Below are 16,444 nucleotides of genomic sequence, written 5' to 3'. Positions count from 1 at the left end.
CCCGTATATTCATTATGTATAGAGTGACAAGGATGGGCCACCGTACAGTAAACTTTTGATTTCTAAATAGGTCACCATAGCAACAGGCACAAAAATTTGGTCCTAATCAAGGCCCTCACCTTGTCAATCAATCCGAAACAGACCCCAGCCCACCCCTTGCAAAAAAATAAAGTCCAAACCTGAAACCAAAAATAACTAAATAACCAATTAAAATTAAAAAAAAAAAAAAAAAGGGCCCCACCCCAGCCCACTGCCCCCCTCTGGAACTTGCCCCTGTACTCACACGCACATCGAAGGTGAAGAGATCCCTTGGCTACACACGCGCGCACCCACACACGCCTACACACATCCCTATGTAAATACACACGCACCGACGTACAAAGAACAAGGAACGGTACAAATATACACCCCAGCTTGTTGCAGCGATGCAGGGAGGCTGCGAGCGGCCCGGCCCGGCCTTGCAAGGCAGGGGCAGCAGCGTCCCCGGCCCACGGCCCGCGGCCTGGAGGCGTTTTGGCGAGCAGCCGTGGGGCCGGCAGCCCTGGATGGGGACACGGGGACTGTCCCATGACAGATATGCTCCAGAAGCCACGCCAGGAGCCAAGCCAGGCCAGGTGATGGAGCCTGTGGGTGGCAGCACGTTGCTGGCCCCTGCCACCAGCTCGCCGGGATGCTGGGGGTCCCCGGGCAGAGCCCACGGTGAGCCCCGTCCCACCGGACCCATCCTGCCGAGGCCCAGTGGGTGCTGTGGGGGGCCCTGGGGTGCAGGGGGAGCCCACGGGTCAGCCCCCCAAGGAAGATGCTCCTCAGGCTTCCCACCGGCCTCACGATGTGCCATGGTTGGGGTCAGCAATGAGCCGGCAGCCCCCGACCTCGCCTGCTGTGCCCTGGTTCCCCACCTCGGGTCTCAAGGAGCCACCGACCTGGCTGAAAATGAACTTGGGGCAGCTGGAAGGCAAGGAAGAAGGGAAGAGAAAACATCCCCGCAGGATGCCGTGCAGACAGCTTCTTCCTTTCTTGCGTCTCTGCTTCCCGACCTTTGTGCTCCCCGAGGCCATCCTGGAAATGGAAGGTGGAGCTGGGGCTCCATCCACTGCTTCTCCACCCCGCCACGGTGCTGTCAGCGGGCTGAAGAACTCGCCACCAGCCACGGGAGAGACCCAGGGACCCATCTTCCACCACCAAAGCCCCTTCCTTGTGCGCCCTGCCCTGCGCTCAGCAGCACCACGCGCTCGCTCCCCTCCCTGGGATTTTTTTCCCTACCCAATGGTGCAGCCTTTGCTGCTCAATTCCTATCCAAACTTTCAGGGCAAGTTTGTATTCAGGCAGAAAGCAGGCATTTCACCCTGCCCCAGGCAGCATCGTGTGGCTCTTCTGAATACCACGGGCACCTGCAGGAGCCAGGACTCGCCACCCTTCTCAGCTTCCCCAAAAATAACCCTGCGGGCTGGCAGAGAGGGGCCAAGACCCCCGAGGGGCTCCATGGGACACAGGTGGAGAAGGGAGGATGGCAGCAGAAGCACGGAGCAGTTGACACAAAGCAGGACAGTGCCACGGGGGAGCGGGAGAAGGCCCCACAGCAGAGGATGGGTCAGGGGAAGAGCACGAAGGTTCGTGCACCCCAGCCTGGCCGAGCGGCTGTGGGGCCTCTCCCGAGAGGTGGCACTTGGTCCCAAGCAGCTGTAGCTGAGGGTTCACCTCCACACCAAGCTGAACCATTTGGGGACACCGAGTGACACCCTGGCAATGCCGTGTGCTGCTGCCTGGGATGGGTTTCTGATTGCTGTGCCGGGCAGAAGAGCCCTGCTGCTTGCTGCTCACACCCATTACACATCTCACATCCATCAGCTCTCCCTCCACCACCCACAGGGCGACCAGAAGCGTTCCCCAGCCCCCAGCGCAGCGTTTCCAGCCCAGAGGAGAGCTGTGCTGAGGTCACTCCTCCAGGCATCACCATTTTGTGCCGCGTTGCCTTTCGTTGTCAGAAAAGATGGAAATTGTAGTGTGGGTTTCACTCAGGCAATAACTGCTCCTCAGACTACGTGGCTCCTTGGGTGGAAGGGGACGGAGCTCCCCACCTCCTGTCCTTGCTCTGCAGCTACACACGTGCACGGTCAGGGCCTGGAGCAAGCCGGGTGTCAGATGGCCACGCAGGACCGGGGCAGCCACCTCCAGAGGCCCTTTGGGCAGCTCGCAGGCCCTCGTGGTGGATGGAGCTGGCAGCGTGGAGGGACAGCCACGTGCAGAAGTCAGCAAGACATCGTCACTGCCACCAGTGAGTCCCCCGTGGTCTCCAGCAAGCCCAGGGTAAGGGTCTGCCACCGGGATGTCTCCAAAACCTTGCAGACGTTGCCACGAGCCGCAGCACAGACCGTAGGGCAAGCTCCGTGGGATCTGGTGAGCGCAGCAGGGAGGGTCCGGAGCTGCCTTGCCCCGTGCCAAAGCCTTCAGGGGCTGTGGGGTGGGGGGCTCAGGGGGCTCGGGGCCCCACGTCCCAGCGAAGGGACCCGCGCGGTGCCAGCCTCGGGCGTCCCGCAGCGCCACCGCACCTCCTGACTCTGCTCACCAACCACTCCATAAATAAATACGTTAAATAAATAAAGTGACAGATCCAGACTAGGGAAGGCGGGGGGGTGAGGGGGAGGAAGGAAAAAAGGAAGGGGGCAGCTCCCATCGCCCCGGGGCGGGGGGGGCTGCTCACTGAGCGTCTCACACAAACACAGGCGCACACCGAAGTAGCTGAAGACAAAAGACGAACGGGGAGCGGTGGAGGTGCTGCCGGCGGTGGAGGTGCTGCCGGCGGGGCCGTTCCTTGGCCCCGGCGCTGGAGGCAGCCGCCGACGGGCTCAGTCCTCGCGGGGCAGGGGCTCGGAGCGGTCACTCCTGCGCCGGTGTCGTGGAGGCGCGCGGGGACCCGGCGGCGAGGGCGACGTGCGTGGTGGAGGACGGCAGCGACCGCGGCGTCTGGCACCTGGAGGGGGTGGCACGAGCTGAAAACCGTCTCCCTTCTGCTTCCTCTTTCCCCGTCTCCTCCCCCAGACCCTGCTGTTTTCTCTGCGATTTCCCACGTGGGCAGCGCCCGAGGACACCCAGCGCTGGACAGCACTGTGGTCATCCTGGGGGTGTGTGCGCGATGATGTGTTGCTGTCATCATCCTATTTTTTCATAGATTCACAGAATCCTGGAATAGTTTGCGCTGTCGGGGCCCTCAGAGCCCCCCCCAGTGCCACCCCTGCCATGGGCACGACCCCTGCCCCCAGCCCAGGCTGCCCCCAGCCCCATCCAGCCTGGCCTTGGGCACCCCCAGGGATGGGGCACCCCCAGCTCCTGGGGCAGCCTGCACCAGGCCTCGCTGCCCTCAGAGGGAAGGATTTCCTCCTAATGTCTAACCTAACCCTGCCTTCTTTGAGTTTAAAGCCCATTCCCCCTTGTCCTGTCCCTATACCCCTTACAGAGTCCCTCCCTGTCTCTCCTGCAGCCCCTTCAGGCATGGGCAGGCTGCTGTGAGGTCTCCCAGAGCCTTCCCATTTAACACCCATTACAAAAACAACATTATCCACGTTTTTAATTATTATTACACACCACCAATTCACAGCTAGTTTTAAGCCCCAAAGCAACAGGGAGCCTAGGAAGCCCCGCGGGGCAGCAGGGTGGAGGTGGATTAGGTGTTGGGCTCCCCTTGGACCCCCCAAAACCTGCCTCCAACAGGAGACAGGAAACATTTCCAGGCTGCCCCGTGCCCTCGGCTTTGCAGCTCCCTCTCAGCCAGTGCTGCCCCACTCGGCGCATCCCCTGCACTCACCAGGAGCGGGATTTCCTCACGCGGGAGGCCGCCGGCCGCTCCAGGAGGCTGTCGAGGTGCATCAGCCTCTCCAGGTGCAGAGCCCTCGGGTCCTGCTCGGCCGGGTCCCTGCTCCGCTCAAACTCGAACACGGCCGGAGGGGAGACGTCCAGCTCCAAGAACATGATGTTCTCAGCCTGCAGCAGGACAGGGAGGAGGGAGAGACAACGCAGGGAGTCACCGCGTGGCAAAGCAGCGAGGCAGCACCTCGGGCAGGTCCGAATTGCTGAGCAAAGCTGAATGCCCACGGGGAACAGGGACCCTCTCCTGGCTGCTGCTGTGCCCTAGTGGCAGGAGCCAGCAGAGGCAGTGAGCCAGGAGCTCAAGGACTGGCTGACAGGCACGGCCACCGACCCAGAAAATTGGGGCCAAGGCTCTCAAAGCTGGGAGCTTTATCTCAAGTACCTCAAGTCATCAAGTCTTATTTACTCCATCCTCTCTCCAGGTGTCTGGAGCTGTCAGCCAGCCATCCGTCTGTCCGTCCATCCATCCATCCACTCCAATACAGTTCTTACTAGCCACCACCTCATCCTAATGTTATTTTCTCCACTTGTCCATTGATCCATCTCACTAAAATCCCTCCATCTCATTGAACGTCTTTCCATTCATCTGTCAATGCAATTCTTTCCATTCATCCCTCCACCCGTCCCCTTCTACATAGGTCTGTCTCTCTGTTCATCTATCCCAGTGCCATTCCATCCATCCTTCCTTCCTTCCCTTCATCCATCCATCCATCCATCCATCCATCTCTCCATCCATCTCTCCTTTCCTCCCTCCCTCCCTCCTCCTATCCATCCATTCTTCCATTGCTCCATCCATCCATCCATCCATCCACTGACACACCCAATTTATCAACCCATCCACCCATCCACCCATCCCTTTATCCATCCATCCATCCCCCCACCCACCCAGGGACGCCCTCTCCCCCCTGCGCCCCCCGTTTCCCCCCTTACCCGGTAGCGCGGATGCGAGCCCATGGCCATGGCCACGCGGGCGTACTGGCTGATGGGCCTCTTGTACCCCACGGCAGACGTGGGCCTCTTCTTCATCTGGCTGCTGCTTCTGAAAAGGGAAACCAGGCGAGGAGGGTCCCTCACACAGCACAAACGCTGCCAGAACCGCGCCGGGCACGGCCCCGAGCGCAGGACGGACCCCAGCGGGCGGAGGGGAGGCTCCCACCCGCGGCGCCTCCGTCGTGTCCCCGTGTCCCCAACCCACAGCGGTGGCACCGCCGGGCCCAGCTCACCCCCGCTCCTCGCCCCAGCTGGCGGGGAGCCGCACGCACCCGCCGGCCGGCACCAGCGGCTGGAACTTCCACTGGTCCTCCTCGCAGTCGAAGTAGAGGCGGTTGACGATCTTGTTCTTCTCCTCCGGAGGGATGAAGTTCTCGATGATCAGGTACCTGCACGAGGCACAGGGCAGGAGGAGAAGGAGAGGAAGGGGTTACGGGGACAGGAGGGAGAGCAGAGATGGGGAGCAAGGGGAGCAGGGCAGGGGAGGACACGGGGGGCACATAGGGGCAGAGAGGGTCCGCCAGGGTTGGATCCAGCAGGGGTGGGCGAGGCAGGAGAGAAAGGGCAGAGGAAGACTGTCATTCAGAGAGGAGTGGAGGAAACATCGTCAGCTCTGAGCGCTGCCTCGGGGCCAAAACCCCACCGCCTGCTCCCCTGCGGGTCCCCAGGCACGGTCTGCAATGCACGGTCTGCAATGCACAGTCTGCAATGTGCAGTTTGCATCGTGCAATTTGCAACGCACCATTTACAAGGAAGCCTGCAATGTGCAGTTTGCAACGCACGGTCTGCAACATGCAGTTGGCAGCACAGATTTGCAAGGCAGCCTGCAATGTGCAGGTTGCAATGCAGGTTGTGATCCACAGTTTGCAAGGCAGCCTGCAACACGCAGTTTGCAACGTGCAGCCTGCAACGCACAATTTGCAATGCCCATGTTGAGTGCAGTCTGCAAGGTTCAACTTGCAACACACAGTTTGCAACATGCAGTTTGCAACGCACAGATTGCAAAGCAGCCTGCAACGTGCAGTTTGCAACGTGCAATTTGCACCGTGCAGCTTGCAGTGCACGATGTGCAAAGCAGCCTGCACCGTGCAGTTTGCAACACGCAGTCTGCAGCACAGCCCCCACTGCCGAGCCCCTGCAGCTCATGGATGCACCAGAAACCCCCCGGGGGCTCCCCAAACCCAGCCAGGAGCCAGCTGCTCTCCCCAACCCCTCTGTCCCCCCCTCAGGCCCTCTTGCAGCACTCGCTGCCCCCTGCACCCCCCCAGCTGTGGGGCAGGTCGGGATTACAGCCCCCTGCCGGCGTCCCGCCAGCCCCGCTAAGAGCATTTCCTCTCAGCCCCGGATTATTCTTGTCACTTTTTTTTTTTTTTTTTCCTTTTTTTTTTTTTTTTTTTTAAAGCCTTAATTCATTTTGAAAATCCCTTCGGAGGATGGGAAGCCGAAGCGGCCACGCTGTCACAGCAGCGAAGCTTCCCCAGGCGAGATGCGGGCCGAAACTGCATCCAATTGACCCCAGAGGGAATTTTTGTTTTCCCACGTTGGTTTTGGGGTAAATCGGGAAGCTGCACAAGGCCGTTCCGAGTAGATGAATTGCCGACATGAGTCTGCAGGCTCTTAAAATGTTTTAATCACCTTCAAAAGGCCGGGTGGTAAAACTGAAATGAGATTCTGCTCGGAGTAAAACCCTGAATATTTCATCATGAAAACGCTGAAATATTTATACGTGTCTGGGCTGTTATTTTAAGATATTGAATCAAATAATTGCTTGCAGTGAAAACAGACCCACCGGGGGTGCTGGGGGCTGGACCTGTGCTTCCGAGGTGCTCGGGAGGGAACCGGGGGCCCCTGCACCTCGTTGCACCCACCCAGGGGCACGAGTGGAGCGCAGGGGGGGTGGCACCCAGGGGTGCCCGTGACACCCAGTCCTGTCACCGTGCACACCCAAACTGCTGCTGCTAATGGGGGGGGGCCGTGCTCTGTGCCCCCCATGGGCTTGGGGCCACCTACTTGAGCTTCAGCTCCCGCGTCTGCTCGTTCTGCGCCTCCTCCAGGTCCTGCCGCACGCGGATGTACTCGTCGTGCTGGTCCTGGATCTCCGCCTTCACCGCCTGCAGCTTGGCGTACAGCTGGGTTGGGGGGGGGACACCATCAGCCCCCAGCCCCTGGCACAGTGATTCCCCCCCGGGACCATGCTCGGAGCCTCCTCCAGGCCAGCAGGTCCCAGGGGGGGGGGACACAGACAGGGCAGGGTGGATATAGGACGTACCCCCCTTGAGATAAGCACCGAGGGCACGTCTGGGTGTCCCCCCCCCCAAAGGTTTCTCACCTTCTTCAGCTTCTTGGTTTTGATCTCCACCTCCTGCTGCAGCGATGTGTACGTCTCCCGCAGCTCCATGGTCTCCTCGTCCCGCAGCACCATCTCCTGCTGCATCTCCCTCTCACGGCGTTTCTGCGGCCGGGGAGGGGGGGAGAGAGGCTGAGGGCTGGCTCGGGCACGGCCCCAAACCCCCACCCCATAGGCACGCTGCCCCCCCAGCCCCAGGGACGGTCCCCACACGGGTCCTGCGGTACCTGCTCGGCGATCTCCTGCCGCTTCAGCTCCAGCATCTTCTGCTGCTCGTTGGTGTGGTCCATGATGGTCCTGCCGCCGATCAGCAGCTTGCTCTCCATGGCCTGGGGGGGCACAAAATGGGGTGGGGGTCAGTGGATCTCCAGGAGGGGCAGGCACTGAGCTCTGGGGACAGCGCCAGGACCCGAGGGGACGGCACGGAGCTGGGACAGGGAGGGTCGGGGGGGTTGGGGAGAGGTTCTGCACCCAGGGGTGGGCTCCCCAGGGACGTGGGCACGGCACGGAGCGGCCGGGGTTCGAGCAGTGCTGGGACAACGCTCTCAGATGTAGGGTCTGGTTTTGGGGTGGTGCTGCACGGACTCCTCCAACCCATGGCATTTCGTGGCTCCGTGACCTGCCCTGCCACGCTCTGCTAATTGGGCTGACCCTCGTTAAACAAAGCTGGGCCACCTGCAGCCCGAGCACCCCGGGGAAGGAGCTCGGCACCCCCGGCACCCATCCCCAGGGTGCCCAGCCGCAGCGGTGCCCGTCCACGGGATGCAGGGACACGGGGAGGGGACGGGCACGAGGCCAGGGCTGCTTCAATCCCGCTTCCTTCTGCCCAGCTGCGAGCCCTGGGGTGCTGTGGATGTGCCGGCCGGGCTGAGCCGAGCACCACGAGCACAGTTTGGGTCCTGCAGTGCTCAGAGCAGCTGGAAACACTGGGGTGTAGCGGGTCCTGGGGCAGGATCTGAGCTCCTCGCTCCAGGCACAGAGCTGGGCATCCAGCTCCATTTCCCTTGGGATAGTCTCATCCTGACCCCCAAACCCTATCCATCCCATCCACTCCATCCCATCTTATCCCTTCCATCCTATCCTACCCCATCCCACACACCCCATCCCTCCAAACCCACCCAACCCATCCCATCCTATTCTGTCCATCCCATCCCATCCTAACCCTCCAAACCCACCCCACCCCATCCATGCCATCCTATTCCATCCATCCCATCCCACCTCACCTCACCCCATCCCATCCCATATCCCCATCCCATATCCCCATCCTATCCCATCCTATCCCTTCAACCCCACCCCATCCCCTTCCATCCCATTTATCCCATCCCATCCCAGTTGTGCTTCCCATCACCTCCCCAGGGCCAGGGGCTCCCCGTCACCACGCTGTGCACACACACACACACCCTTTGCACACTCTTCTGCACACACCCACGTGTGCCGGCGCTTGTGCACGCGTGCCCTCCCGTTTACCCCCCGCACAACATTTGCACACTCGTGTGAGCGGCCGTGACAAAGGCTGCGCCCCCCCAGCCCCCCGGGACCCCCCTCGCCGCCGTCTCCAAGCAACTGTGAGGCACGAGGGCGGTGACGCCACGCGAAGGGGACCGGCATCTCCCCGGGCACGCAGGTTTCTGGGGCAGAACTGCTCAATCCCTGTTTTTTTCCCCTATTTTTTTCCCTTCCCAGCATTTCACGGGCTCCTGCAGCACCCGACACCGCGCCACGGGGACGCTGGGGAGCCCCCGGGGTGGAGAGACTGGGACCAGGCACGACGCATCGCAGGTCCTTGCTGCCAGGGGTGCTCCTGTCCCCCCTGCCAGGGTTTATTCCCTGCTGCTGCTGCACAAAAGGGTGTTTCAGTCCCGGTGCTGTGTCCCCAGAGTGTTTATTTACTGCAGCAGGGAGGACTCGCAGCCTCCCTTAATACGGCTGAACTCTAAGCCTCTCGCTGCAGCCTGCTCCTGCCCCCGGATAACTCCGTGCCCTGAGTGGGATCACAGCGCTGACCCCACTGCCCCGTGGCTGCAGGATTCACCTGGTGGATGTGCCCCGCTTTATATGTGGGAATTTGCCTGTTATTGCTCAAATTTGCAGCACCTGAGCTCCCCGCGGGGCACCCGCACCTCCCCACGTGCTGCGTGGCTCTGACACCCCCCCCGTGGCTCAAGCCCTTGGCTCATCCGTGCTGGCAACTGCTTCCCTGACCCCACAACCTGGGGAGGGGAGAGGTTGGCTGCGTCGCCCACGGGTGGGCAGGGTGCCCTGCGTGCCCCGTGCTCGCTCCCACGCGTGCCAGTGTGTCCCCCCCCACCCCCAAAGCACAGGGGCTGCCTTTGTGCCAACCCCGCTGCAGCTGCGGGGACAAAGCGCCCACGAGGGGCTGTGCCGTGCTGCCCACTGCATCTTTCCACACCACTGAAACCAGGAAAACCCCCCCCGAGCCCATCGGGGAGGGCACCGCAGGAGGCTCTGCCCCTCCGCTGCCAGCCAGGGATGGTTTTTCCCCCGCGGGGTGATGCTGAATTGGGTCCCCCCCCCCCACCCCAGGCTGGAGGCTGCGGAGGCCACCGAAGGGGCTGCAGCATCATCCTGGCCTCCGGCCCTGCCTCGTTACTCAGCAATTACAGGGCACGCCGTGGCCCCGAGCCAGACCCCACTGCACCACGCCGGACAAGGAGACACCACGGGGAGGCTGCCAGAGGGAGCCTGCGGCACGGCACCGCTGCAGGACGCAGCCCCCGTGCCCGGCACCCAGCCCCGTGAGCCCCCAGCCCCGAGAGGGCCACGGCCAGCGCCAGGATGGCCCTAAAAGCTCTGACCCCCCCTGTGTGAGCCCGTGGGTCCCCGTGCCCTGCAGGTGACCGGGCAGTGCTGGCCATGTCACACACCCGTGCGCACGGCCGTGTGCCCCCGGTGACACAGGGGTGCCCATCCCTGCATGGCGGGGACCCCTCTGGCACCAGGGTGTAACGGGGAGCCCAGCACCTGCCCGGAGCTCTGCCCCAGCAGGGAACAAGGGAAGGGGCTCCCCCCGGCTCCTGTGAGCCCCCCAGCACACCCGTGTCCCACAGGTCGTGGAGGAGCAGACATCAAAGCCACCCCGGGAACCTGCCACAAGCAGCCCCGGGGGCTCAGCACCGAGCGCTGGGGTTGCAGCAGGCGCTGAGCTGGGCACAGGGGTGGCACGGGGACAACGGGGACAGCCCCTCCCCAAATCCCCCGGATCCCCAGCCAGGCGTGACGCTGTTGACACAGGGCGGTGGTGCCGTGGCTCAGCACCCAGGCTCCTTCCCCGCCTCGGCACCCGCATCCAGGGGCTGCCTTCATCCCATCCCTGCACCCAGGCGGGGCCCGCAGCAGCCCCGAGAGGCTGAGACAGGGCCGGTGGTGCCGGCATCACCGCAGCAGGGCCGGGAGCAGGAGCAGGAGGGGGACCCAGGGGTGCTGCCGGTGCTGCAGCATGGCCACAGGGCTGGGCTGGGGCTGCTGCCACCCCTTTCACGCTCAGCCCTAAATCCCTGAGCATCCCCAAGCTGGCAGAGCCCCAGCCCCGGCCCTGGGCATGTTCCCGGGGCCACCTCAGGGTGGTGGGAACGGATCTGCAGCATCTCCCCCACCCGCCACGAGCTGCTTTGTTGTGCCGAGGGTCGGCGCGGAGCACGGCGCGCTCGTGCCACCAGCGGGCCCGGACGGGTGGCCCCGCGCCCCCAGCAGCACCCACAAAATGGTCCCATGAGGGTCCGTGCCTGAGGGCAACCCCTGCCCACCACCGCCCCAGGGGCATTGGGGTCCCCTTGGGCACCCAGTTTGGGCACATTGCTGGGGAACCCAACTTGGACACCCAGCATGGACACCCAACTTGGGATACGCAACTTGGGACACCCAATTTGGACACCCAGAATGGACACACAGCTTGGGACACCCAACTCAGGACACCCAACTTGGACACCCCACAAATGCCCACAAGCAACGCCAGCCGCAGCCCAGCACCGCTCACGCGCGCCCCCCACGTGGCGACCCCGTACCTTGTACTTGGTGGCCAGCAGCTCCGTGGCCTCCTGCTCCTTCCGCAGGTCCTCTATCATCTTCTCCTTCTCCTCCAGCAGCTTCTGCTTCTCCTCGCTCACCAGGCTGTGGTCGTCCTGGATGGCGGCCTTCTCCTCCTCCAGCCTCTCCTTCTGCTCCTTCAGGTAGTTCTCCATGTTCTTCTCCAGGCCGTCCTCGTTCTCGTCCTCCCCTTCGTTCTCCGTGGCGCTTTCTCCGTCCACCGCCTTCTTCCTCCGGCTGCTCCTTCTCCTCTTCTTGCCCAACATGCCGCGTTTCTCCAGCTGGGCCTTCAGCCGGACGATCTCCTCCTGAAACTCCCGCAGCAACGTGTCCTTGGGGTCCTCGTTCACCCGGGGCTTGTTCTTGATGTTCTTGGCCCTGTTGGCGAACCTGAGGGTGGAGAGGCTCTCGTCGTAGCTGTGCGAGGCCGGGCCCAGGGTGGCCACCATGATGGTCTTGGCGTTGCCCCCCAGGGAGTCCTGCAGCAGGCGGGTGAGCTTGGAGTCCCTGTAGGGGATGTGCGTGCTGCGGCCGTCCACGAGGGCGGAGATGACGTTGCCCAGGGCGGAGAGGGAGAGGTTGATCTTGGAGGCCTCCTTGGGGCGCTCGCCGTGGGCTCCCATTTTGCCCTGGCGCTCGCTGCCGGCCAGGTCCACCAGGTTGAGCTTGCCCACTCGGATGTGCTCCTCGCCGTCCGGCCCCGTCTCGCTGCACTCCACGGTGATGAGGAAGATGGCGTGGGAGCGCGAGCTGTACTCGTTCATGTTGGTGCTGCCCACGGCGCGCGCCTGGCTGCCCAGGTTCATCACGTGCTCGATCTCCTTGACGTTCTTGGTGACGAAGGAGGAGAGGTCCTTGATGTACACCCCCGTCTCGGGGCTCTCCTTCAGCTCCAGCTTCTTGCCGGGGTCCTTGGCCAGCAGGTCGCGGATCTCCTCCTGGTAGATCTCCAGGTAGGAGGCGCGCACCAGGTACTGCTGGTTCTGCGAGCGCGAGATGTGCGTGAAGATGTGCTCGAAGGCGCTGGGGATGACGCCGCGCTTCTCCGGCTCGGCCCACGAGCCCTGCATGGTGTAGGTCTTACCGGTGCCCGTCTGCCCGTAGGCCAGCACGGTGCCGTTGAAGCCCCGCAGCACCGCGTCCACCAGCGGCCGCACGCTCTCGTCGTACAGCTCGGCCTGCCGCGCCCCGGCGTCGTAGACGGCGTCGAACGTGAAGGTCTTGGGCGGCTCGCCGGGCGCCGCGCGCGGGTTGCGGATGCTCACGCGGCCCAAGCCGGGCTCCAGCTCCACGATGCGCTCGCAGCCCGCAGCCTCCTCCCGGCGGCTCAGCGGACGGCACCGCGCCACCACCCGCAGCGCCTCGCCGCCACCGCCGCCACCACCGCCGCCACCACCGCGGGTCCTGCCGGCCATGGTGCCCCGTTCGGCCCCGTTCAGCCCCGTTCGGCCCCGTTCAGCCCCGTTCGGCCGCGTTCAGCCCCGTTCGGCCGCGTTCAGTCCCGTTTGGTGACGTTTGGCCCCGTTTGGTGACGTTTGGCCCCGTTTGGCTGCGTTCAGCCCCGTTCGGTGCCGTTCGGTCCCGTTCAGCTCCGTTCAGCCCCCGTTCGGCCCCGTTTGTCCGCGTTCGGCCCCGTTCGGCCCCGTTGGGGCCCGTTTGGTGGCGTTCAGCCCCGTTTGGCCCCGTTTGGCCCCGTTCAGCCCCGCCGCTGCCCGCCCCAGCCGCTGCCAGCCGCGGCCCCGGGGCCGGGGGCGGGCGAGGGGCGGCGGCGGCGGCGGCGGCGGCGGCGGCGGCGGCGGCGCGGGGCCGGGCGGGGCCGGGAGGTGGGGAAGGGAAGGGAAAAAAGGGGGAGGGGATGGGGAGGGGAAGGGGGAGGGGATGGGGGGGGGAAGGGGGAGGGCGCGCGGCTCATTGGCGGAGCGGGAGCGGGGGCGCGCAGGTGCGGGGGCGCGCTGGGGGGGGACGCCCTGCGGGGAGGGGAGGGGGGGAATGGGGGGGAAAAGGGGGATTTGGGGGATTTGGGGGATTTGGGGGGTGGGATGGGGGATGGGGAAGGGGAGGGGATGGGATGGGGGGGTGGGATTTGGGGTCGGGATGCGGGGCGTGACTCAGGAGTGGGGTGCAGGATGGGATGCGGGATGGAATTTGGGATCGGGATGCAGGACGGGATTTAGGATGGGGACATGCGGCATGACTCAGGATTGGGTGCGGGATGGGATGCGGGATTGGGATGCAGGGCATGACTCAGGGTTGGATGCAGGAGTGGGATGCAGGATGGGATTTGGGATTGGGATGTGGGGCATAAATCAGGATTGGGGTGTGGGATGGGATTCAGGATTGGGATGCAGAATTGGGATGCAGGACAGAATTTGGGATTGGGATGTGGGACATGACTCAGGATTGGGATGCAGGATTGGGATGTGGGATGGGATTTGGGATTGGGATGCAGGATTGGGATGCAGGACAGGATTCGGGATCAGGATGTGGGGCATGACTCAGGATTGGGATGCAGGAGTGGGATTTGGGATCAGGATTTGGGACTGGGATGCAGGATTGGGATGTGGGATGAAATTTGGGATCAGGATGTGAGGTATGACTCAGGATTGGGATGCAGGAGTGGGATGTGGGACAAGATTTGGGACTGGGATGCAGGACAGGATTCAGGACTGGGATGTGAGGCATGACTCAGGATTGGGATGCAGGATGGGATTTGGGATTGGGATGCAGGAGTGGGATGTGGGATGGAATTTGGGATTGGGATGCAGGACAGGATTCAGGATTGGGATGAGGGGCATGACTCAGGATTGGATGCAGAATTGGGATGTGGGATGGGATTCAGGACTGGGATGTGGGATTGGGATGCAGGATGGGATTTGGGATCGCAATGTGGGATGTGACTCAGGATTCCAATGCAGGAGTGGGATGTAGGATGGGATTTGGGACTGGGATGCAGGATTGGGATGTGGGACAGAATTTGGGATTGGGATGCAGGACATGATTTAGGATGGGGACATGGGGCATGACTCAGGATTTGGATGCAGGAGTGGGATGCAGGACAGAATTTGGGATTGGAATGTGGGACATGACTCAGGATTGGATGCAGGAGTGGGATGTGGGACAAGATTTGAGATTGGGATGCAGGACAGGATTCGGGATAGGGATGTGGGACATAAATCAGGATTGGGATGTAGGATGGGATTTGGGATTGGGATGCAGAATTGGGATGCTGGACAGAATTTGGGATTGGGATGTGGGACATGACTCAGGATTGGGATGCAGGTTAAGATTCAGGATTGGGATACGGGGCATGACTCAGGATTGGGATGTAGAAGTGGGATGTAGGGTGGGATTCAGGACTGGGATACAGGATTGGGATGTGGGATGAAATTTGGGATCAGGATGTGGGGTATGACTCAGGATTGGGATGCAGGAGTGGGATGTGGGACAAGATTTGGGATTGGGATGCAGGACAGGATTCGGGATTGGGATGTGGGACATAAATCAGGATTGGGATGCAGGATGGGATTTGGGATTGGGATGCAGAATTGGGATGCTGGACAGAATTTGGGATTGGGATGTGGGACATGACTCAGGATTGGGATGCAGGATAAGATTCAGGATTGGGATACGGGGCATGACTCAGGATTGGGATGTAGAAGTGGGATGTAGAATGGGATTCAGGACTGGGATGCAGGATTGGGACCTGGGATGAAATCCAGGATTGGGATGTGGGACATGACTCAGGATTGGGATGCAGGACTGGGTTCAAGATTGGGATGCAGGATTGGGATGTGGGACATGAATTGGGAGTGGGATGCGGGATTGGGATTTGGGCTCAGTGTGCCTGATGTGGGGTGCAGGATTCAGGGTATAGGATGCAGGCATGGTGTTAGATTGGGATGCAGGGTGCTGGGAATGTGATGCGGGGTGCAGGGTATGGGATGTGGGTTGTGGGGTGCAGGGCTTGATGCAGGAGTGAGATATGGGATGCAGGGTACCCCGTGTGGGGTGTGGGGTGCAGGATGCAAGGTGCAGAATGCAGGGTGTGAGGTGCAGGACATGATGCAGGATTTGGGATATGGGATGCAGGATTGGGATGTGATGTGGGGTGCAGGGTTCCTGGTGTGAGATGCAAGAAGTAGGACTGGGACGCAAGGTGCAGGATTTGGGATATGGGGTGCAGGCTGTGGGATGCAGGATGCTGGGTGCCCGATGTGGGATGCAGAATGTAGGACTGGGATGCAGGATGCCAGGTGCAGGATTTGGGTTACGGGATGCAGGTTGTGGGATGCAGGAGTAGGATCCAAGGTGTAGGGGGTGTGGGACGTGATTCAGGATATGGGATGCAGGTTGCAGGGCACATTATGTAGGACATGGGATGCAGGACGTGGCGCAGGATTGGGATGAGGTGCTGGGTATGGGGTGCAGGGTATGGAACTGGGATGTGGGATGCAGGGTGTGGGACACAAGGAGCAGGATTAGGGACAGGAGATGCAGGACGGGGCTGTGGGAGGCCCCCCAGCCCCTGCAGGGACCCTCACCCTCTACCCGGGGTCACTGCGCTCCCCCCACACCCCACAGCGACCCCCTTGGTCCCGGCCCCCCCAGGTCAGCGGCTGGGTGGGGGCTGAACTGTGCTGGAGGTTAATGGGGCCGGAAGCAGAGCTTATCCCCTAATTAGCTAATGAGGGCATTTGCTGCCCTGTAGGGCTGCCCGGTGCCACCCCAATCCCTGGGGAGGGGGACGGTCCCCGGGGGGAGGGGAGGGTTTGGAGGTGGGGGAGAGGGGAAGGAGCAGGGATGGGGGGGGACTGGAGGGGCTGGGGGGGCAGTAGAGGGAGGGATGGGGGTGGGGAGATGTTTTTGGGGTTGCAGGGGGGGGTTGAGGGATGGAGGGGATGATGGGGAGGTGGAGGGGGCGGTGGCTGGGGTCTGGGGTGCCCCCTGGGTTGGGGTCCCCCCCCCGCTGCCCACCAGCTCCAGCCCCCTCGTCTCAACCCCCAGCAGCTCCTGGCTCAGTGGCACCACCATGGGCTCTGGGGACAGTAATAGGGACACGGATGGGGACAACACTGGGATGTCACCGTCCCGCACCAGGCCCGGGGCAGGGGTCCACCCCTGGGGGCGCAGCAGCCAGGTGGGGTCAGCCCTATGGGGTGCCATGGGGCAGGGAGCCTGGTCCCCGGTGTCCCCAAGGTG

At 62.6% G+C, this 16,444-nt stretch overlaps 1 protein-coding gene across 2 annotated transcripts; it reads right to left on the bottom strand.

Annotated features, from left to right (window-relative positions):
• Positions 1-244: 244 nt before the first annotated feature.
• On the bottom strand, positions 245-12,730 carry KIF3C (kinesin family member 3C). 2 transcript variants are annotated; one of them, XM_082757274.1, is made up of 8 exons: positions 11,224-12,730; positions 7,429-7,530; positions 7,184-7,306; positions 6,865-6,983; positions 5,088-5,243; positions 4,795-4,903; positions 3,803-3,978; positions 245-2,971 (listed from the first exon to the last, which is right to left on the bottom strand). In XM_082757274.1, the coding sequence occupies exons 1-8, from the start codon at positions 12,658-12,660 to the stop codon at positions 2,878-2,880; spliced, it is 2,316 nt and encodes a 771-aa protein (XP_082613400.1). In that variant the 5' UTR covers positions 12,661-12,730; the 3' UTR covers positions 245-2,877. The 2 variants fall into 2 exon arrangements, with proteins under 2 accessions (XP_082613400.1, XP_082613401.1); XM_082757275.1 differs by having other exon boundaries at positions 5,127-5,243.
• Positions 12,731-16,444: the final 3,714 nt, after the last annotated feature.

Source organism: Aythya marila (assembly GCF_965140915.1).
Source record: "Aythya marila genome assembly, chromosome: 3".
In the NCBI taxonomy this organism is placed as follows: domain Eukaryota; kingdom Metazoa; phylum Chordata; class Aves; order Anseriformes; family Anatidae; genus Aythya; species Aythya marila.
Note: the sequence above shows the minus strand (reverse complement) of the source record. Positions and strands in the feature narration are given on the sequence as shown.

What these genes read in the sequence shown, in the direction of transcription:
- KIF3C (XM_082757274.1), bottom strand. Translation starts at nt 12,660, where the DNA reads ATGGCCGGCAGGACCCGCGGTGGTGGCGGCGGTGGTGGCGGCGGTGGC. An exon ending in AAACCAAGAAGCTGAAGAAG is followed by an intron (nt 6,984 to 7,183) that starts GTGAGAAACCTT and finishes CCCCCAACCCAG; the next exon opens with CTGTACGCCAAGCTGCAGGC. An exon ending in AGCTGGGGCGAGGAGCGGGG is followed by an intron (nt 4,904 to 5,087) that starts GTGAGCTGGGCC and finishes TTCCCTTTTCAG; the next exon opens with AAGCAGCAGCCAGATGAAGA.